Genomic DNA, 23,848 nt, shown 5'->3' with positions numbered 1-23,848 from the left:
TAGTATAGATTATAAAAGTCACAAGTTTTTTTAAAAAAATAATACATATGATATTTTCATCCATATGTTATATTATCAACATAAGCATCATTAAAATAACTCAACACAAATTTTGTCTAATGTTGATTAGTTGAATCTCCTCTTTCTCGTTAACTTCATCCACAAGAAGTATAATTTTAAGTGGGTCATAGTGAAACAATTCCATTCATGCATATTTAAAATTGAATCATATACATCTCCATTAAATTTTCACAATGTTATCCCACTTTTTTTATCCTTCATCTTTTCAAGGATACTTATTTGTGAAGTATTTTATAAGTATCCGTGTATATCTGTTGAGCATCCTATAAGTATCTAATAATTTTTTTAAAAAAAAAAAAATTAAAATAATTAATTATGATACTTCGTGGATACGTATTTGCGAGTATCCATAAAATATCGGTATTCGATATGTACCCGATACGGGTACTTGTCCGTGTTTGGAGTATTCGTGCTTCATATATAGCCATGCTATCAGAACACACTACTTTGTCAATAATACATGACATTTACCCTGTTTAAGCTTTTTTGTCTATTGTTTTAACTTTTTAAATTGTAAAATAAATTAATAGAGAAAATTTTTGAATATTAAAATTTGAGTTGTGTCATTAACCAATTTCACAATTTCGTTAATCACAAAAATGTATGTTATTATCCGCTTAATTAATATGAATTTTACTAATCATTTTGGCTACTTCATTACTTATAAAAACCCAAATCATTAACCAATTATTTTACATAGTTTAAAAATAATGTCCGAAAGAACATAAATTTATATAAAATAAGTGGTCAATGTCTTGCACTTTTCTAGTTATTAAGACGGTCAAAGTAGTCAATGTGATATTTGCTAACAAAATGGTTAACATTGTATTTTTTTTGTTAACTGTCATATTAGTTAATTACACAACTCAAATTTTTTGTTACAAAAATCCTATAGAAAATATTTTTTTGTTTAAAAATTTTCCCTAAGAAAAAAAAAGCATTGTTATCAAAATGTGTGTTTCAATTGGAGTTTAGATGGAAATTAGAATGATATTTTTAACAAGCTAAAATGATATATATTAAACAACATGAAAAGCCACCTCCTGAATACAAAGTGCGCCGAGAAGAAGTAAAGAGTTCAAATACACAAAAGAGTTAACTAGCGCCCATTAAAGAGAATAGAGTACCGATAAAAAAGAAACAAAACAATACAATTAACCAACACCCAGATAATCAAAGGAGCGTTGCCACCAACCAGCAAACTCAAGAGAAACATTTGCGGCCTCATGCTTCAACCACCATAAAGACAAATATTTAACCTTATCAAGCAACGGAGGCATCCATTTATCCTTATGATTGAAAATCCTCTCATTTTGCTCTTGTCGGATAACTCACACACATGTAAATCAAATTAAGTGCAAAAAAGAGCGCCTCGCTTTCAAACCCCCTATGAATATATCATGATGATCGAAATGGTCTGAAATAGAGCGAAAGTCTACCGAAGAGAACCCCAATCAATCACAAACCAAATACTAAAGCGAGCCAAATAAATTACAATGAAAGAATAAATGATTAGACTGAAAATTAGAATGATTGATGTGTCATAATGGAAATTCCAACGAAATGATATTCTATTGTCGTAGACCTTACAGTTTGGAGCTCAATTGGAGTTTGTTTTTTCTTCAAACGCATGATCAAGAATTGGATATATCCCGACATTGCAGAGAAACGTCTAATTTAGTCTAGAAATGGTATAATATGCTTTTAGACATTCTTTAATATGCACAAAATTATTGGTTATATTTGTCTATATACATTATGTGATGTGATGTGATATTTGTGAAGTTCACAAGTGCAATTTGAAACGTTGCAGCTTCTTATTTATCCAAAGCTATAATTCTATTTGATCACGAGGACAAAATAATTTGTCCCATGACCTTATTTCCCTGGTTTTTAAATTATGATTTCAACTTTATGACCAAGTGATTAAGCATGTGCAATTTAATGTCGCCACAAAGAGTGCTGTTGTCAAAACAAAAGGCCAGTTCCTATATGTTTCCCACCAAAATTAAAAAGTATTGGCACTTGTCTAAAGTTGTGAACAAGTTCTACAAGTAACTTCACTATTGTCTTGATTAGAAGTTTATGTTTATCATGCCTTTTTATTTTTTTTATAAGTAAAATGTATCAATGAGAGTATAAGCATACTACAACTCTTATACATAGCAATCAACGACTTAAAAGATGTTGCAAGTATATCACATTGAATTTAAACCTGAATTTCATATTAAAGTTATGATATTCTAATATCTTATAGATCAATTTTTTGGACTGGACTCTCATCATAAGTTTAAGGGTTAAAAATTCATATTTTTATTGAGATTTGAGCTACAAATTATCTTCTGAGGTAACCTAGCAATTAGTTGGATTAAGGCACACCATTAAATAATGATATACGAGCGAAGACACTCAAAGAAGATTACTATCAATAGAGTGAAAGTTGCCATAAACGTCGACTTTGACAATTCAGAGACTATGCTATAATCTTGACAAGTTTCAATGTCAATTTTTAATCATGTAACACTATTATCAAGGTCGGCTTTGACAATTCAAAGACCCTGTTATAATCTTGACAAGTTTCCTTTAAAAAGAATTGAAGAAAAAAAATCTAACACCAGGGTCGTGCCCCTGACTATTATGAGTCTAACATGTATAAAATAAAGTTACATTTGATATTTAAGTCATGACATTATCTCACCTTATAGACAAGTCTTTTGATTTACTTTTCTCATGTCATAACACAAGGCACATGAAATTTTGATACATGCGAACACCAGTTCAAATTATTTACACCCTCATCTACCACACAAGACGATTTTTTAATTTTTTTGACGATCATGCAAGACAATTAAACAACCTAAAAGATATTTGCACACAAAAACAAACTCCCACAACATATACACGAATAGTGGGGATTTATTGCTTTTCTAGCCACCTATGATGGCGTGCTTTTCTGATCACCTCATCTTAGTTGAACCGAACTGATCCTAAAATTGTAGTAGCCAAAACTTCATTTTAATTGGAAAACCTTCATCTCTAGTTATATTTTGAGTGACTACTAATTTTCGTTTTTGCCACTTGTTTCAAACCAGTCTCCAATTTATCGTAATTTTGAAAAGGAAATTGATAAATACAACGAAGCATAGCCTCACGAGAGTTTCACGAGCGTGTATTGTATATATACCTTTCCTAACTTAAACAACTTCCCTCCCTGATTTCCGACTAGAAACAATTTTAATTGGCTAGAAACTGTCCGTGATTGGTTATGGATGAAATTTGTCTAGAGATATAGCAATGCTCTTTCGATAATCATCTTAGACATTGCACAATATAAGTCAAGTTGGTCCTTATGTTACTTATGATTAATTAAACATTGTTGAGTTGACACATTATCTCACACCTAATCGAATGTTCGGGGTCATTATAATATGTTTTTTATGAAGAGCTTAGGGAATAAGACATGGAATTCTGCTCTTTACCCAAGCGGTTTTGCTCATTCCTAAAGTAAATGTCCATATTACCCCTGCGTGAGTTAACTTGCGCTGCGTGAGTTAACTCACGCTAGTGTTAATCTCTGCGTGAGTTAACTCACGCCGCGTGAGTTAACTCACGTTGGTTCCTTTTTCACTTGTCCAAGTTCAACAAAATGCCTGCTCTCTTTCTCTTTTCATGTCATTGATTATAGTGGTGTGTGGTGATTAGATTGCTCATAAAGAAGTTGTTTTGTTGTGTTCTATGTCAATTTGCATCACAAACATGCAAAACATGGTGATGCACGTTGCCATGTAATGGAAGAAAAATGGTGGAGATGAAGGAAAGCATGGTGATGAGTGATGACATGTTGCCCATTCCATTGACTCAAATAAATAGTGAAACACCACACACCAAATCACTTTCTTAAACATAATTCATCACCAATTAATGTGCTCCTTTCCTTTTCTTTTGGAGAATGAATGAGTATTATTGAGTAGTAGTTGTGGTGGGGGGCAGAGTATGCACTAGTGGTGTGAAAGTGAGAAAGAAAACCAGCGTGAGTTAACTCACGCTGGAATTCAGTGTGTATTTTCAGCGCGAGTTAACACACATAGCGTGAGATAAGTCACGCAAATTTAACATTAGCGTGAGTTAACTCACGCAAGGGTATTTTGGTCATTTACTTTGGAAATGAGCAAAATCGTTTGGGTTAAGAGCAGAATTCTTAGACATGCATTCTTGTGGTTTTGAGTTTTCCTCCTTCTATGTAGAGCTCTAAAAAATGGATCGAGCTGATGGACTAACCCATTAATCCATATTTTCCTCCTTCAAATGAAATACTATTACTTTTCCCACCCTCCCCTTTTCTCGCGCACCCTATTCTTTATATATATATATATATATATATATATATATATATATATATATATATATATATATATATATATATATTATGAAAATGGCCATGAAATTTTTAGTTTCTATAATTCGAATTGAATTTCCCCTTATTCTGGGGTGGAAAAATGAGTGTTTCACCCATTTAGATTCTATAATCCGAACACCCTTTTAAAAATAGGGTACGTTCCTTGCTTTTTTTGGATTATAGAATCCAAACACCCTCTGAACACCCTTAATTAGGAAAAAAAATTGTTCGAATGATATAATCCGAACTATATCACCACAAATTATGAGTTTGTTTGTAAAATGAATAACCAGTTTAAGTACCACATTAATCTTTCTAACTTCCATCCTTCTGTTTTAGGTCGCTGTTAGTTGTTTCCAGTCGAAAATCCGGTTTTCGGACTACTTGATCATATTGCTCTGAAACTTTCGCAGAAAATCAGAAGAAAAAAAAAATCAAGGATCAAGACTCTCGTAGAAGGGACTTAGGGACTTCCTATAGGACGTCGCTGATAGAGCCAAACCGCAAGTGCACGGCCTATCGAAGTAATAGTAGTAAGAAGAGTATCGTTCCGCTAGGGAGTTGTGAATTCAATTAGCTTTTAGAGAATGATTAGAAAAGAAGAAAGATTATGAAATAGGGGGTTAATTGCTGAAGATAAATAACAATAATAATAAAAGAGCCTTGGGATTATTGGTTTATCATAATAACAAACCCTTCACTAGACAAGACTTAAACATCTAATTTCATGGTTTACACCTTAATTCCTAAAGACCGGTTTCCCTTAGCCCCTCACCTTTCCGATGAAAGTCCGATGAGAGTTTACTTCTAGTAACCAAGCCTATTTCACTGACATGATTACTAGAAGATGCATAGAGGATTGAAACTACTCTTTGTCTCAATAATTGCAAAGACTATTTCACTGTTTTGCAATTATTGTCTAGATTCACTTGTTCCAACATCGAGACTCCGCTCTCACTTTATGAATTGATGTTTGGGATGATGGATTAACGATTATCAAACCCTCCGCTTTCGCTTCCACAGTTTGATAATTGTTAATCCACGTTAAGACGGTGAATCTAGATTAGAAATTAGGGTTACATAGAAATTAGGGTTTAAGCTTGGTTTGTTTAGGATTATGTCATTAGACTTACCAACAATCCCAAGACAAAGAAGTGTCTACTCACTAACGTTCATTGTAGACATAGGGGAAGAAGAGAGAAAGCAGTAAAAGAACAGTAATATAAAAGTGAACTTTTATTCCAAGAACAAAAGATGAATGTTTATGATGGAGTGCTACTCTATTTATAGCTTTACAATTGACTTAGAAACTAAGCTACTATAAGGGCAAAACAGTAAAGCTGCAACGGAGTAACTTGGGCTTGAAGAAAAGCAGCAAAAGTGGTCCTGGAGGGTGGCACGGCCGTGCCACATGTTGGCACGGGCCGTGCCAAGCTTCTGACTTGGTAGAGACATATTTTTGTCTCGTATCTTCGTATTCTTGTATTGTATTTGCTCCAGTCCTCTTTCTTTTGCTCCAAGACACCTTCCACCATATATTCGTTCCTAAAATATAATAAAATGCAATTTGAAGTAAAAGATTCAAAAAGGAAATAATATTAAAATAAAATAAAACCAAATCTAAATAAAACGATACTAAATAATGCAATAAAATAGACTATTCTATGACTCATCAAACTCCCCCACACTTGAATCTTTGCTTGTCCTCAAGCAAAAGGCAGCAAACATAGCAGCAACAAAAGATTTGATTATGGCAATATTAAGAACAAAAGTCTCAAAAGAAAGGCTTTGCTTCAAGTACACTAATTACAATTTCAAATACTTCTCATGAACCTATTCTACCCAACATCAAGTTTCAAGTGAGTGTGTGTGTGCAGTCCAACCCTTTTCTTGCTCCTGTATAAGACAGATATTATGAGGAATAGGTTCTATCCTTAGTGCTAAAGTAACCGAGAAAAGTCCTTTCTTCATTTCATATAAGAGTGATGGAAATTTAAGTTAAGATTGAATTAATTTAACAATTGAGCACAAGGGGCTGCAGATGCTTAGGGGCTATCTATCCTCGTAGGGAGTCTTCTCGGATGTAATTGTCCTTTCCCCCTAGATTCAAAATCACCCTAAGCAGTGCTGCAAAATTATTTATTTGTTTCATCTCCGCGTAGGAAGTCTTTTTGGATGTAATTGTCCTTTCCCCCTAGCTTTGATGAATTTGTTTCACTTTAAGTTCAAATTAAGGAGTCACCACCACAATTAGGAAGTTAGGATGTAATTGTCCTTTCCCCCACATGTTGGTGCCATTCTCCCGCCCCATTTAACATTAACAAATTAAAAAGAATATAACAATTAAGAACAATTTGATTAATTTTCCCACACAAACTTATACTACTTTTACTCTTAAGACTTTAAAGGGTCTAAGTTAACACTAAAGATAGAACGTGTTCCTTAAAATACCTATTCATACACTTGCTCAAAGATTGCAACTGGGTGCTTTTCTCATTGGAGAATTTTCACAATAAAACAAGATGTGGGTATAGCAAGAACACAAGAAACACAAGAAACTACTTTCATGTACAAGAAACAACCTTTAAAGAAGAGACAAAACAAAAAATTTTATGCCATATTTTACATTAAAAACAAGCTACTAATTATGCCTCTTGCTATAAAAACAAAACAAAAGAATAAAGTTCAAGGGAGTTTGGGAACACTACAACTCTAGACACTTTATTAGCCCCCCCCCCCCCCCCCCCCCCCACACTCAGGGGAAGCATTGTCCTCAATGATTCAAAGAAAAAGAAATTAAAAGAGAAGAAGTAGAAGAAGAGGAAAGAAGAGTAGAAGAGAGAGAGTAGGAGAAGGAGAGAAGAGATAAGGGAAGATAGGAAGAGGAAAGCTCACAATTGTACATTGAGGTCCATAAGGTGGACTTTGGAGGGTGAAGGTGTTGCGTCATGTTTCGGAGCATGTGATTTTTTTCTTCATTTATTCAATTGCTCCTTTGGACATTGTTCCTTTCAACACCTTGTCCTTGTTTCTCGGTGCTTATTCTTTGAACTTTGGTTTGCATCTATGCCCGCCGTTCATCATTATAGCTTCCACCGGCTTCTTGTTCATGGTGCAAGTTTGCACCTACCTCCTCTTCATTACCATCATCATCACGATCATTATGTACCTCTATCCTACTTTATATGGTGTCATGGTGCTCTTCCTCTTAGTGCAAGTTAGCACCTTCTCCTACATCATGGTGCAAGTTAGCATCGTTTCCCTCATCATCATCTTGCTCACTAAGAACCTGCACATCATCAACATACAACAAATTTGCTTCCACCTCGGTGGTAGTCCGAGATGGGTTAGGAAGTAAAAACATGATAGGCACATTAAACTTGAGTTGGTGATGGAGTGGTGGACGAGGTTTGATGAAATTTATAGTAATGAGGGTGTCCATGTTAAGTCTATTGTTTCCCTCAATTTGTTTGATCCCCTCGTCCTCACCAATGCCAAAATGCCTACCTATGTATGTAATGATGCCACCCACCACTATATCTCCTTTACCGGCCGGTCTAGTACCGACAACGTCTAGTGTAATCAATCGGATAAAAGCAAGTGTTGACCGGGTGGTTGTAGAGCATTGCCCATAACATGAACTGCTCATCGGTTCTAGTGTTCCCAAAAGGCAGCTGGTTGGTAGTTATCCGGTTTTAGGCTAGGGTCCCAAGAATCATGAATATACCCCTCGTTTGCAAAACCTAAGGTATCACAAAAGTGCTGTAGAGACATATCATAATTAACATTCATTAACCAGAAAGAAACTCTATGCTTAGGGCTATCAAAATCCAACTTATTTTTAGTAAAAATAATTGAGTTGAGAAATTCATAAGTGAAATTTTCATAAACCCGCATAGGTTTCAACAAATCAGTCCAACCTAGCCTTCCTATAAGCCTATAAACATCAGCACTAAGCTCTAGCATATTCAAAGTATGAGAATCGGGATATCGAGAAGGATGCAAGGGTTTAGAGATTAGAATTTTATACCTGTCCCGTTGCTTGTTGTCTCGAAATTGGATTCCATGATTCTTTGCTTGTGCTTGCTTCTTTAAGGGAGGACCTCCGAAAGAGCTTGCTGGTTTCTTACCACTTCTTCTTGAAGCCATATGACCTTTGGTGTGGATTGGTTTTGAAGGTTTAGGGTTTGGGAAGATATTTGGTGGAAAGGATTGGTTTAGGGTTGGAGTTTATGTTTTAGTAAGGTTGATGGGTTTGGTTATGGAGATTTGTTGAGAATTTGTGGTTGTTAGGTTTAATGGAGAATAAGGTTTTGGTGAATTATAGGTTTGAGTGGATGAAAGTTATTTTTGATGGGAGGGTTTGGTTTAGGATGAAGTTTAGAATTGTTTGGTGAAATAATTGAGTGGATTGGTGAAGATTTATGGAGATTTGAAGGTTTGAGGTTTGAAGGTTATGGAGGTTTAGAGAGAGATTTGAAAGATGAAAGAGGGTTGTTGTTTGTGAATGAGGAAGAAGAAAGAAAAAAAATTGGGTTTATAGAAGGCTAGAGGTCGGGCACGGCCGTGCCACCCTTGGCACGGGCCGTGCCAACTTTCTGTGGGTCTTGGCCAATTTTGCTTCAAAAACACTGGCACGGCCGTGCCAACCTTAGCACGGGCCGTGCCAACCTTCTGGTCAGGGGGCTTCAAAATTTTCAGTTTTTCTTGAATCATACATGGACAATTACCTACAAAACAACTTAAAACAAAAAACAAACAAAACAAAAGCAATTAAATGCGTGGGTTGCCTCCCACGAAGCGCTCGTTTAAAGTCATTAGCTTGACGATCAAAAGGTTTCTCTATCCGATACCTAATCTCTCACTAAGGGACAATGGCATCAAACTAATATTCTCCCCCAAATCACATGTTGTTCTTTCTATAGTCTTGGATCCTATGTCACATGGTATGGAAAAACTCTCGGGATCCTTAAGTTTAGATGACAATTTGCTTTGAATGATTGCAATAGATTTCCTAAACTGTTCATCTAACTTGGACTCATCAAACCCTTGTGGGAAATGAATTTTTGGCTCATATGGTGGTGATATGTGAGGCTTTCCACTTTCTACTACAACTTTCTCACTTTGTGGATTTTCACTCTCTACCTCAACCTCAATTTTCTTGGTTTCCACAACGGGGTCTTCTAATTGCTTACCATCCCTAGGTGTAATAGCATTTATTGGGCTTTTGGGGTTGGTTTCAGTTTGACTCGGGAAGACTCCGGAGGGTTGTGGGTAAGAGGTTACTTGTTGGGCTACTTGAGGGATTTGAGTCTCAAGCATTTTGTTGTGAGTAGAAAGAGAATCCACATTTGCGGAAAGCCTTTTGAGAGAGTCATTCAAAATTCCAGCTTTGACTTTAAACTCTTGGTTATGCCTAATGTTATCTAATTCAAAATTTTCTATCAAAAGTTCCAAGTCGGATTTTTGAGAGACTCTTTGGTTGTTTGCAAAACCGGGTGGTGATATTTGTTGTCTAAAAAGATTTTGAGGGGTTTGAGAAAAAATTTGATCATTCCTAAACCCATAGTTTACCTGCTCGGGACTTCTAACAACACTACCTAGTTGACATTCAACACCAGTGTGACCAAAAATTTCATAAGCTTTACAAGGTGATGAAAGGGGAGAAAAGGTCCATTGATAAAGGTTTTGAGCCATGCCTGAAATCAAAACAGTTAGAGATAGAATAGAAAAAGAGAAAGAGAGAGAGATGTTTTTTTTTATTTTTTTTTTATAAATATATATATATATATGAAACAAATATAAAACGAAAATAGAATAAAACAGAATAAAGTAAAGATTTTTTTTTTTTGAAAGAAATATAAAAATAATAAAATAAAATAAAATAAAACAACGAAAAAGATTTTTTTTTTTTAGTCTAATCACTATTAAAAAGTTAATCAAATTACAACAACTCCCCGGCAACGGCGCCAAAAACTTGATAGAGCCAAACCGCAAGTGCACGGCCTATCGAAGTAATAGTAGTAAGAAGAGTATCGTTCCGCTAGGGAGTTGTGAATTCAATTAGCTTTTAGAGAATGATTAGAAAAGAAGAAAGATTATGAAATAGGGGGTTAATTGCTGAAGATAAATAACAATAATAATAAAAGAGCCTTGGGATTATTGGTTTATCATAATAACAAACCCTTCACTAGACAAGACTTAAACATCTAATTTCATGGTTTACACCTTAATTCCTAAAGACCGGTTTCCCTTAGCCCCACACCTTTCCGATGAAAGTCCGATGAGAGTTTACTTCTAGTAACCAAGCCTATTTCACTGACATGATTACTAGAAGATGCATAGAGGATTGAAACTACTCTTTGTCTCAATAATTGCAAAGACTATTTCACTGTTTTGCAATTATTGTCTAGATTCACTTGTTCCAACATCGAGACTCCGCTCTCGCTTTATGAATTGATGTTTGGGATGATGGATTAACGATTATCAAACCCTCCGCTTTCGCTTCCACAGTTTGATAATTGTTAATCCACGTTAAGACGGTGAATCTAGATTAGAAATTAGGGTTACATAGAAATTAGGGTTTAAGCTTGGTTTGTTTAGGATTATGTCATTAGACTTACCAACAATCCCAAGACAAAGAAGTGTCTACTCACTAACGTTCATTGTAGACATAGGGGAAGAAGAGAGAAAGCAGTAAAAGAACAGTAATATAAAAGTGAACTTTTATTCCAAGAACAAAAGATGAATGTTTATGATGGAGTGCTACTCTATTTATAGCTTTACAATTGACTTAGAAACTAAGCTACTATAAGGGCAAAACAGTAAAGCTGCAACGGAGTAACTTGGGCTTGAAGAAAAGCAGCAAAAGTGGTCCTGGAGGGTGGCACGGCCGTGCCACATGTTGGCACGGGCCGTGCCAAGCTTCTGACTTGGTAGAGACATATTTTTGTCTCGTATCTTCGTATTCTTGTATTGTATTTGCTCCAGTCCTCTTTCTTTTGCTCCAAGACACCTTCCACCATATATTCGTTCCTAAAATATAATAAAATGCAATTTGAAGTAAAAGATTCAAAAAGGAAATAATATTAAAATAAAATAAAACCAAATCTAAATAAAACGATACTAAATAATGCAATAAAATAGACTATTCTATGACTCATCAGTCGCCTCTCAAAATTATAAATTTCATCATTTAGACCCATTTTTCATGTTCTCAGAAAAATCCAAAAAATTTTCAATTAGTTTTATTTGACATGTTTTTATCATTTTTACTTAGTTTTTTTGTTGTTTTTAAAAAGCGAAATTTACAACTGCCGAAATAGGAGAGATTTTGATTGCTGCTTATATAGGACGCGTGAGAAGGTAATAGGGTGAGAAAAATAATAGTCCAAATGAAATTGGTTTTTTAGCCCTAGCCCATCTAAAAATTACGCCATACTAACCTATTGGGCTTCAGACTGACCCATTCTCAACATTTCCATTTGTTTTTTTTAATTATAATGAATTACTTAAAAAATTATCAACAATTTAAAAATTACAAATAAAAAGATATTTAAATATGCAAACTTAATAAAAATGGTTGAATTTAGCTAAAACTTTTAAAATCAAATTAATTCAGAATTCAGCACACACCGTACGATTTCATACTATATAATCTGAATTCCTGAATAATCTGTTTCGTATATATAAAATCTGCACAACACCATAAAAATACAAATTGAAGAATAACTGATTTAATAAATGCGACCTTATCTTTTGTTTGGCAGTTGAAAAAGGTTGAAATGTGATTAATTGGACACACTTCCCTTCTAAGAATATTGGGTGGTTTTGAGATGCGACCTAATCTGCAATATGTTGGATGATTCAAATTTTAAGCGGTTTTGAGAAGTTAGAAATTCATAACCGTTGAAATGAGGAAAGTTTCGTTGCTTGGGTCTTTCTAGCAAGTGCTCTTAAGACATTTGTTAATAAATGATTTAAAAAAAAATTGATAACTTTCATATAAAAAAGTTGTTGTTTTGATATTTTAATGTGTTGAAAACACTTGGTAAAAAAAAAAGTGTTAAAAACCCAAATATCAAATAAAATTTATAATACTCCTTCCGTTTCAAAATACATGTCGCAATTTTACAATGTACAACATTCACATAGATTACTTTGGCCATAATAAATATAAAGGGTTAATACGTTTTTACCCCCTGTAATATAGGCGAGTTCCGGTTTTCCCCCCTGTAAAAAAGATTCTTTCGATTCCAACCCTGTAATATAAAGATTCCGTCGAAAACCCCCTGGTCGAATATTGGACCCCCCAGCTGACGACATGGCGTGACGCGGCGCGCTGAGTCACCCTTTTCAGCTGACGTGGCATGCTGACTGTATAATTAATTTTATTTTTTATTTTTTTATAGGGTACACGTGGCATTTGTCATTTTTTTATGTCTTTACCCCCCCTGTAATTTAGGTGAGTTCTAGTTTTCCCCCTGTAAAAATTTTAAAAATAAAATCTGGAAAATTTTTAAAAATAATTATTTTTTAAAAAAAATGTTGGAAAATTAATAAAAATTGAAAATAATGAAAAAAATACTGAGTGTTCCGTGTATATATGGCACACTTTTCCTTTGTATGTTGCTTTTAAGTATCCTAGCCTAGCATTCCTTGTGCTAGATGAGATTCTTTACGTTTTGAATAAATTTCATTTTAGCTTCTTCAAAAAAAAAACAAAAAATCAGATTATTTTTTTTAATAAAATAAAAGATTGATTTTTTTTAAATTTTAAAAATAACAAAAAATCAGATTATTTTTTTCGAAAAATAAAATAAAAAAGCAGAAAAGACATTTAGATTTTTTTTCAAAATTTAAAAAATTGGAAAAAAGTTCGGATTATTTTTTAAATTTAGAAGATATTTAAAAATACTGGAATTTAATTTTCAAAATAAAAAAGTTTAGATTTTTTTGCGAAATAAAAAAAACTGGAAAATATTTAAAATTTTAAAACTCTGGATATATATTTTTTTAAAATCCAATTACAATATGAAAATTAAAAAATTTACATAGGCAAGAAGTTTTAGATGATAATTTTTTTAATTTTCATATTGTAATTGGGTTTTAAAAAATATATATCCAGATTTTTAAAATTTTAAATATATTCCAGTTTTTTTATTTCGAAAAAATCTAAACTTTTTTTATTTTGAAAATTAAATTCCAGTATTTTTAAATATCTTCTAAATTTCGAAAAAAATCCGAACTTTTTTCTAATTTTTTAAATTTCAAAAAAAGTCTATTTTTCCATTTTATTTATTTTTTCCATTATTTCAATTTTTATTTATTTTTCCAGAATTTTTTTTAAAAAATTATTATTATTTTAAAATTTTCCAGATTTTTGTTTTCATTTTTATTAATTTTTTTTCCGAATTTTATCATAATTTTCAATTTTTATTTATTTTTCCAGAATTTAAATTATTATTTTTTAAAATTTCCCAGATTTTATTTTTTATTTTTAAAATTTTCCAGATTTTTTTTTCATTTTTATTAATTTTTCCAATTTTTAAAAAAAAATCGGAATTTTTTTATTTTTTCTGATTTATTTTCGTTTTTTAATTTTTTAAAAAAAATTATTTTTTAATTAAAAAAATGACAAATGCCACTTGTCCCTATAAAAAAATAAAAAATAAAATTAATTATACAGTCAGCGTGCCACGTCAGCAGAATAGGTGACTCAGCCCACCACGTCATGCCATTTCATCTGCTGGGGGTGTCTCAAATGTGCTCAGGGGGGTTTTCGACGGAATCTTTATATTACAGGGTTGGAATCGAAAGAATCTTTTTTACAGGGGGAAAACCGGAACTCGCCTATATTACAGGGGGTAAAAACGTATTAACCCTAAATATAAATGTTAGCATGTAAGATGTTATTTGATTTGTCTCAATTAATATTTTTAAAATATCAAATTTTATAATTTTTTATTATATATAACTAAAAATATTAATGGTCAAAATTGTGTATCCGGTAGTTAATTGTGACATGTATTTTAGAAAGGAGAGAATACTCTATTTTTTTTTTTGAGTTTAATGTTATGCTAACACATTTTTTGGGCTCCCCTTCAAAAAAAAAAACAAGAAAGTTGCTTTTCACAATAACACATATAAATGACCTAAAAGCCCCAACGGTAGTTAACTACCGTTTTTTAAACCGGCAGCAGTTAACTACCGTTTTTCAAACCGGCAGTAGTTAACTACCGCTGGAGCGGTAGTTAACTACACCTAGAAATTGCATGCCCACTTGTTCTGCCACCAACTTCCATTTTTTAACTGCTTTTCTGATTTAATTGCCACCATCATCGTCTTTTCAATTTTATTTTTTCGGTCATCCTCTCCATATGACTATAGAATGCCACTCGCCTTCTCCTTACGAGACCCCTCCACATGGTTCTTCTTTTTCCATAAAATCAAATTGCAATTTCAATAAGTGAGTTTATGGAAATCACTACTTCTAACTGAGTTTCATCATCACTGTCCCTCTTTTAGTCTATCTTCAATTAAGAAATTAGGAATTATATAATGTTTTTGGGTTGTTGATTAGTGAGGATATATATAAATTAAGAAATCAAGAATCTGCACTTTTTTTTTGACACAAGAAATTAGGAATCTGCAATTGTCTTCTTCAATTTTGCGGTTCCAATTTTGTTATATCAATTTTGCTGAGATATTGAATTCCCATTCCTTGTTTCCATGATTGAGATTGAAGAAAAAAAAGAGGAGTTGTTGCTTCATTCACATATCTGTTTTAATGGTTTTCCAATTGAATCACAAATAATATAGCCCATATTCTTTTCGAGAAATTGTATCTTCATTGTACAAAGAGGAGTTGTTGATTAATAAGTTTATTGAAGTAGTTTTGTTTCCAGATCTAAGTGGAAAAGGAAGAAGAAAAAGAAAAGAAGACTGAGAAAAGGAATGGTACATCAAACGTAGTAGGCTGTGTAGAAATGAATTCAGCACTAGTTAAATACCGCCGAGGTTAGCGGTAGTTAACTACTACTGGATCCTCAACAGTAGTTAGCTACTGCTGGGGGCATTTAGGTCATTTACATGTGTCATTGTGAACTTTTCAATGTCAAAAAAGCAATTTTCAAAAAACAAAACACATTTTTTGGTCTTGTCTTCGTTGTTACTGTTTCCCACTTGACCTAAGTCAGAAATACGCCGTCGCTTCCCGTTTCTCACTTGTCGGCGTTACGCCGTCGCAGCATCTTCCTCCGGCACCACCTCTCGTTTTGGTTAACTAAGTGTTAAGTGAGTATTTATAAATTCTATAGCTTCCTCATTCATCTATCTCCTTCTTTTTGGTTCCATCTTCCATTATAGCAATATTTCTCTCTCATTGTGAACAATCCTAATTCAACGTAGAAGTAGAACATAATGCATATTTTTTTTTCTTCATGTTATTTAGGAAGTTTTTGTTATAATTTCTCTCATTTTGTTCTGTATTTTGTAACACTAACCAATTTGGTTCTTCACAATTTCTTCGCGGTTCAATTTAGTTGTCAACCAAAAAAAAAAAAATAGTCAAATTAGTGTCTGACATTCATATAGGACAAATTGGACCTTCTGTTGTAATGAGGCAAAATTGTGAGGAACCAAATTGAATCTTCAACTGTTTGTCTCGCACAACCTGTTGTCGCGTGATCGGGCTTTTTAGTTTACAGCTATTAGCTCGCAGGGCCGGTCCATTTGACAACTCTAGTGATGTGCATTTTGTATGGAATGCCAATTTTCATGTCTCTGGTGGATGTGACTGTGAGTATGTAATATGTGATGTTTGTTGATTGCGAATCGTGGAAAGTAAAATTTTGTTAAAATTCTGCTACGCTACCGCGCTATCGTGCTGCAGTAACGGCTATTTGACAACACTTTGTACTATAAAGCAGATTGCAGAATAATAGTGATTTGTTCAAATTCTGCTATGCTATAGCGCTATAGCCGCCATTTGACAACATTGTGTGAATCCACTATTTGTGTTGGAAAGTTTTGATCATTACTGAATGGATGAATTGATATAATAATGGAAACAACCAATGAACTTAAAAGAGTAAAGTGACACATTTTTAGGACCCTAATCAGGTTCCTAAATGTCTTGAAAGGAAATAGGAATTGGTGTAGGTTAAGAAATGAGAGTATATGATTTTTAGTATTTTAGAAACTATGATAAGTAATGGATCAAGGAGGTTTATCATGAATTCAATGATGGTTTTGGTGTAGCATGATAAGGTAATGATTTTATATTCTTCATAGTGATTGGAATGATGTTTTAGATGATAGAATTCTTGTGGAAAATAATAAAATGAGAGACCACAATTTCCTAACATCATTTTGAATCACTATTGTTTCTACATAACTATGTGTCTGTGAATCAATTCATCAAGGTAGATGTCCCCTGTGAATAGATTCGCTTGCCCTAGAAATCAATTCAGTACTCATTTTATGTGTAATTTATGAACCATCAGAATCCCTCATCACATTCGTGCAAACTAGCCCCCACGGCCATTTAATATATAATAATTATTTTTGTAGATTCTCCTACGACTATATTGTACACCATATGTAAAATTATCCAAGTGTTAAAATAAGGGAAAAATCTGATCATTGAGGGTGATAACTCTTTCAGCTTCAAATGAGAAAGAGAGAATAGCGACTCTACCAGGAAGGATTCAGCACTGCAAGACCCATCATTGTTACAGGAAAGGCCAGAGGTATTGTTTTTTCTTCTCTTTTTGAATAATTTTACATAGCGGCGCTCTACAGTTATAGCGTCACGGAATTTGGACAAACCACTATTGCTCCGCGGTACACTATTTAGTATAAAATGTTGTCAAATAGCCATTATAGTGGCGCTATAGCAGAATTTCTACATCCACCATTTTCTGCTATTTTGACAATTGCATAGCGGAATTTTAACAATCTGCTAGTTTCTAATGTCTACGATTGACAACATAATATTTTAATTTTTTTTTTCATCTAATCTTTCTGATCTACGGCCTCCAAATTTTGTTCAAAGATGAAAACTCATTTTCCTGCAATTTTATCTATCATGAATTTAGTTTCTGATTACTGAATGAAAAGGTTTCGCACAAGAAACCCCAAATGAAAAATATTTTCCGGGATTGACAATTATGTTCAAATCTCTTGAAAATTTCCATTTTCTGGGTTTTGTCCACCATTTATTTTTTATTCTTATTGTACTTTTATTTCTTACTGTGATATTTTCATTCTTTTGTGTCATTCAACGCTGTTAACTGCGGATTGTTAAAATTCCGCTACACAATAGTGCTGTTATTTGACAACATTTTGAACTAAATAGCATATCACATAATAATAGCTGTTTGTCAAAAACCTGTAACGTTGTAGCGGTTTTGAGCTGCTATAGCTTTATTTAACAACACTGGTGTAATTTGACTGCTACATGTTTTTCTTTTCATACCAGCAATGGATTTTATTTTCTTCTGTCAAATGCTGCTGAACTTATTAATTACGTAATTTGCTCAACAGGACATGTTGGTAGTGCCACTAAAAAGGAAGATTAGTGATTGAGAGATGCAATAATAAATTTGAATAATGCAAGTAAGATGAATAGCTTATGGAAAGGAGGAATCTTTTAGCGAAGTTATTGGAAACTTGTTGCAGTCAGTTATCAATTTCACAGTTGCATTCACAGTGTTTGAAAGCGGGTCTTGTTCATGATAGTTTCATTGTTACCAAGCTCAATGTTCTTTATGCTAGATATGCATCGATTCACCATGCCCATAAGCTGTTTCAAGAAACGCCTCACAGAACTGTTTACCTATGGAATGCTTTGCTTAGGAGTTATTGTTTTGAGGGAGAATGGGTAGAGACGTTGTCTTTATTCCGTCAAATGAATAACGTTAGTTCTGTATCGATTGAGGAAAGACCCGACAATTACTCGGTATCCATTGCCTTGAAATCGTGTGCAGGTTTGCGGAAGCTTTTATTGGGTAAGGTGATTCATGGGTTTCTGAAGAAGGTGAGGATAGACTGTGACATGTTTGTTGGATCTGCCTTGATTGATTTGTACACAAAATGTGGTCAAATGAATGATGCTGTGAAAGTTTTTATGGAGTATCCGAAGCCTGATGTTGTTTTATGGACTTCGATCGTTAGTGGTTATGAGCAGAGTGGTAGTCCAGAACTTGCACTTGCTTTTTTCTCCCGAATGGTTGTCTCGGAGAAAGTGAGTCCTGATCCAGTGACGCTTGTTAGTGTTGCTTCTGCTTGTGCTCAGTTATCCAATTTTAAGCTTGGAAGAAGTGTTCACGGCTTTGTAAAAAGAAAAGGTTTAGACACTAAGCTGTGTTTGGCCAATTCACTGCTTCATTTATATGGAAAAACTGGTTCTATAAAAAATGCAGAAAATTTGTTCAGGGAAATGCCTGATAAGGATATTATATCTTGGAGCTCAATGGTTGCATGTTATGCCGATAATGGAGCCGAAACGGACGCATTAGATCTTTTCAATGAAATGTTAGATAAGAGAATTAAGCCCAATTGGGTTACTGTGGTTAGTGTGTTGCGAGCGTGTGCTTGCATTTCCAATTTGGAAGAAGGTATGAAGATTCATGAATTAGCAGTGAATTATGGTTTTGAGATGGAAACCACAGTCTCTACAGCTTTGATGGACATGTACATGAAGTGTTTTTCACCTGAAAAAGCAGTTGATCTTTTCAATAGAATGCCAAAGAAAGATGTAATTGCTTGGGCTGTTTTATTTAGTGGCTATGCCAACAACGGTATGGTGCACGAGTCAATGTGGGTTTTCCGCAATATGTTATCCAGTGGAACTCGACCCGATGCTATTGCTCTTGTTAAGATTCTTACTGCTGTTTCAGAACTTGGGATTCTTCAACAAGCTGTATGTTTTCATGCGTTTGTAATTAAAAATGGGTTTGAAAATAACCAATTTATTGGAGCATCACTTATAGAGGTATATGCAAAATGCAGTAGCATAGAAGATGCTAACAAGGTTTTTAAAGGAATGTCGTATAAAGATGTTGTTACTTGGAGCTCAATAATTGCAGCTTATGGATTTCATGGTCAAGGAGAAGAAGCTTTGAAATTATTTTATCAGATGGCTAATCATTCAAATACTAAGCCTAACAATGTAACTTTCATCTCAATTCTATCTGCTTGTAGTCATTCAGGTTTGATTAAAGAAGGGATAAATATGTTTGATATCATGGTTAACAAGTACAAATTAAAACCAAACTCGGAGCATTACGCGATAATGGTTGATCTTCTTGGTCGAATAGGAGAGCTGGATATGGCTTTGGATGTAATTTACAACATGCCAATCCAACCTGGACCTGATATATGGGGAGCCTTACTCGGTGCATGTCGCATACATCAGAATATAAAGATGGGGGAAGTTGCAGCTAAGAATCTTTTCTCATTAGACCCTAATCATGCAGGGTATTATATTCTCCTGTCAAATATTTATTGTGGCGACGAAAATTGGCATAGTGCTACAAAACTTAGGAGACTGGTAAAGGAGAAAAGGTTGAACAAGATTGTCGGTCAAAGTGTGGTGGAGTTAAAGAATGAAGTTCGAAGTTTCGTAGCAGGTGATAGAGTTCATGATGAATCTGACCATATTTATGAAATTCTGACAAAATTACATGGTAAAATGAGAGAAGAAGGTTATGATCCTCAAGTACAGATAGAGGAAATGTCTTAAGCTCTTGGAATGTGAAAGTTGTCCCGTTTGAATGGCATAAAGGATTTTGGATTTTTGAGCTGATGATAGTTAATAAGAGGGGAGAAAATAGTTTTGAGTATGCTATTGTTTGTTTCTTTATTTTATTTTGGATCATTCTTTTTGTTGTAATTTGTAAATAAATTAAAGGGTCTTGTTAACGAGTGCCCCCGGGGCATTCTTTAAGCATTCTAAATTTAGTAATTATATCATAAGAATGTAAAAGTTTTCAATTTTCAATGCACTTTATTGCACAAACTTCCACAAAATGTTACCATTTAAGGTCCTTAACCAGTGCCTCGGGGCACCGGTTAACATTTCCCTAAATTAAAAGGTTTTGATTAGTGCACATCAATACTAAAGGTTACAAAGGTTATTTAGATTGAAGATAAATGACTAAGATTCATTCATTTCATAGTTTAACCATGGCAGACAAGGGAATATATGTACTTATTTTGTTGCTTCATCTGTCTAGCCCATGTTTTCGAGGTTTGGAAATTGACCTTTCTTATAAAACCAGGTTACATGCATTTTATTTTCTCCAATTTTTCAACAATATTAAATGGTACATTAATTAATGTCCTAACTACCTACTCCTTCCGTCCCAAAATATAAGTAAAAATGAGTCAACATAAGTTGATATATTTGGTATAAATTTTGAACCAAATACATTAACTTTTGTTGACCAATTTTTGCTTATACTCCCTCCGTCTCACAATTATTGTCTCTTTAGCATTTTTTCTTTTTCTCAAAATAATTGTCACTTTACAATACCAATGCAACATTTATTACTTTTTTCCACTATTATACCCTTATTTATTGAATTTCATCCAACTTAACTACTCCACTAACTACAATTAATAAGGGTGTTTTAGTAAATGTTACTAATTTTACCATTGAAATCAACACAATTAATCATTTCCTTAATAACCGTGCACAAACCTTAAACGACTAATATTGTGAGACGGAGGGAGTATTTTAGTACTGAGGGAGTACTTGAGTGGGAATTAATAGTGTATAAGAACCGAAGCCCAATTTGCTTCTTTTTCTATTTTCATTTTAAGAATAAAATAGGTCGAAGAACATTTCACTTCCTTATTCTTGCAAGCATTACAATGAGAATAAGAAAAATAAAATGAAGGTTTAAATATGTAAGTCGTCCCTGCAAATATATGTCATTTGAGTCTTCGTCTCTTAACTTACTAATTCTTACAAACAACCACCGTAAATTTTAATGATTTTAGTGTTGTTCCTAACCCCATTTGATTAGTGATGTGACATGTGATCAGCGACATGACAGTCACTTGACACAAGCTGACTGGGTAAAGACCTTGATGACTCATAAAATTTCATTTGAAATGACAATTTTGCCCTAAATGCCTTCAGGCCATTGAGAAATGTCCATTATACCCCTTCTATTAAATAAAACTAAAAAAAATTCTTTAATTTTTTAGTTCTCTCAATTTTGTTTAAATGTTTATAATTCTTAAAAAAAAATAAAATAATTTTTTTTTTTGAAAAAGCCAAAATAGAATTTATTAAAATCACAATGAGTCCTAACCAACACAAGGAGTGCTAGGTTAGGAGTCGTACAGTAGTAACATACAAAGGATAGATGAGGAGCACCTAATTGTAAACCCATAGACTCGTGTATCAAAATCAACAAATGGAAACACCAAAATTAAAGACAACCCTCCACACAACAACATAACCAAAAGTTGTACCAAATCCCTCAAACATCATCACAAGCTGCCACAAAATCCAAATCTAGATTATCCACGACTACCCCATCCATACCACCACGCAAAAACCACACCTCCACAAACCTCCAACCATCACGCAAGACAACTATCTCCATCACACCACCACGCAAACACCAATAACCGCATTAATCCTCCCGTTGGCCACCACCCACCCACCCATTTTGCCACTATTTAAACATCAACGCAAGACAGCTCTGTCACCCTACTCCCTACTACATCACCACCACACACCACAAAACCGCCACCACACACTCAGATTCACCACCACATAACCCGAAACCCGTTTCTTCTCATCACTGATCCACCAAAACAGCAACACAACCTCCACTATCACAAACATCCCCACCAACACCTCCTTCCACCACCACACAACATCACGACCATCAGTTTTATTTAAAAGAAGAAGGTGGGAGTCGAAACATATTTGACAGAAGTGGGCAACATCCCAAGTCCCAACAACATGATTCGTCAGGAACAAAAACAACATAACCACACAATAAAATCAAATAAAGGAATCATAAAGATATATATTATGACGTACTTTGATTTATGTTGTAGATCCCATTTAATGATATCAGGTTTGGTTGTTGTTGTATTAAACTAAAATATATTTAATCATATAAAATACAATGATTTTTCATTTTATTAATTATCATATTATAAAATACAATGGTTATATTCAACAGCTTTAAGATAGTCAACACTTTTTTTCCCTTTATTGGAAAAAAAAAGGAGACCATTTAACGGAGAAAAAAAAGACCATTTGACCAATACAATTTCTTTTCCATTCATAAAACATAAAAGATCCCTCATCACATCTTTACTAAAAAAAATTGTAGCTTTAGTCCTCTATTTTTCTCATTTTCAAATTTGTTCATTCATTTTTAAACCCATAATTTTGGTTCCTCAATATTCAAATATCAAATATTTTCTCAAGCTACACATATTAGAGGTTTATTTTATATAATGTGACAAGTGAGATACTTATCTAAAAATTTAACTAATAGCAATGATTTACTAATTGAAATTTTACCTAGAATGTGTTGCATCAAATTTATTTACTTTTGTGATATAGAGTAATGTAAATTTTGAAGAAGTTGAAATTATTTGTTAAGTGAAATTTAACTATTATAATAACTATATTATACTTGTTCTTTAAATTTTATCTACATGATACTTAAAAGACAAACTACTAATATTGTAGTGTCTTAGTTTTGTCAGGCCAATTCAATTTTTAACACAAACAAAAAATATTTATATTGCATTTTCGCACTTGAATATTTGTATTTTTGTTGAAATATTTAATTGGCTTAAATATACGAATGATCCATGGAAATATGACCTTTATTTTATTTTAGTCCTATAATTTTATGTTTGGATTTCACCATTGCAAAGTCCAATCATGTAGTATTTCATAACCATAACTATTTTTTTTTGTTCAAAAAAAAAACCATTTTTTTGTCTTGGCTCATTTTCTTAAAAAATGAACAAAAACAAAAACAAGCTATTTCTATTCATAGTCAGATCACTCTTTATACATATTCTTGCATGATTCTTTTTCTTGGCAATTTCACTTCTTGCAAGTCTAGTGTTTCAAACCTTAGTCACAAGCCATCACCCCAATTGGTAAATAACAAACACACTTTAAGAATGAAAGATGGAAAACAATCTTTATTGCATGAAAGAGGAATTGTTGCAAGTACCAAAAGATGATGCTTTGAGGCTGTGACCATTTGAGAGGGTTCATCTACAAAAGGGAGGGAAGGCAGCAACAAAGTAGAGAAGGGGAGTAACAAGAAACCTTTTTCCTCTCCACACCACCATTATCAATCTTTAGCTTCT

The 23,848-nt window shown here is 33.5% G+C and overlaps 1 protein-coding gene across 3 annotated transcripts; it reads left to right on the top strand.

Annotated features, from left to right (window-relative positions):
- The first annotated feature begins 15,649 nt into the window (after window positions 1-15,649).
- LOC146926370 (Tetratricopeptide repeat (TPR)-like superfamily protein) lies at window positions 15,650-20,636 on the top strand. Of its 3 annotated transcripts, XM_085758743.1 has the most exons (5): window positions 15,650-15,772; window positions 17,145-17,229; window positions 18,026-18,159; window positions 18,257-20,394; window positions 20,578-20,636. In XM_085758743.1, exon 4 carries the CDS (start codon window positions 18,390-18,392, stop codon window positions 20,223-20,225), a length of 1,836 nt encoding a protein of 611 aa, XP_085614869.1. In that variant the 5' UTR covers window positions 15,650-15,772; window positions 17,145-17,229; window positions 18,026-18,159; window positions 18,257-18,389; the 3' UTR covers window positions 20,226-20,394; window positions 20,578-20,636. The 3 variants fall into 3 exon arrangements, with proteins under 3 accessions (XP_085614869.1, XP_085614867.1, XP_085614868.1); XM_085758741.1 differs by having other exon boundaries at window positions 18,026-20,394; XM_085758742.1 differs by having other exon boundaries at window positions 17,051-17,229; window positions 18,026-20,394.
- Window positions 20,637-23,848: the final 3,212 nt, after the last annotated feature.

This window comes from Medicago sativa, chromosome 4 (genome assembly GCF_051527215.1).
Source record: "Medicago sativa cultivar Bolivia chromosome 4, Bolivia_mono, whole genome shotgun sequence".
Taxonomy (NCBI): Eukaryota; Viridiplantae; Streptophyta; class Magnoliopsida; order Fabales; family Fabaceae; genus Medicago; species Medicago sativa.
The sequence above is the reverse complement of the archived record's forward strand: the minus strand, read 5'-3'. Positions and strand labels throughout refer to the sequence as shown.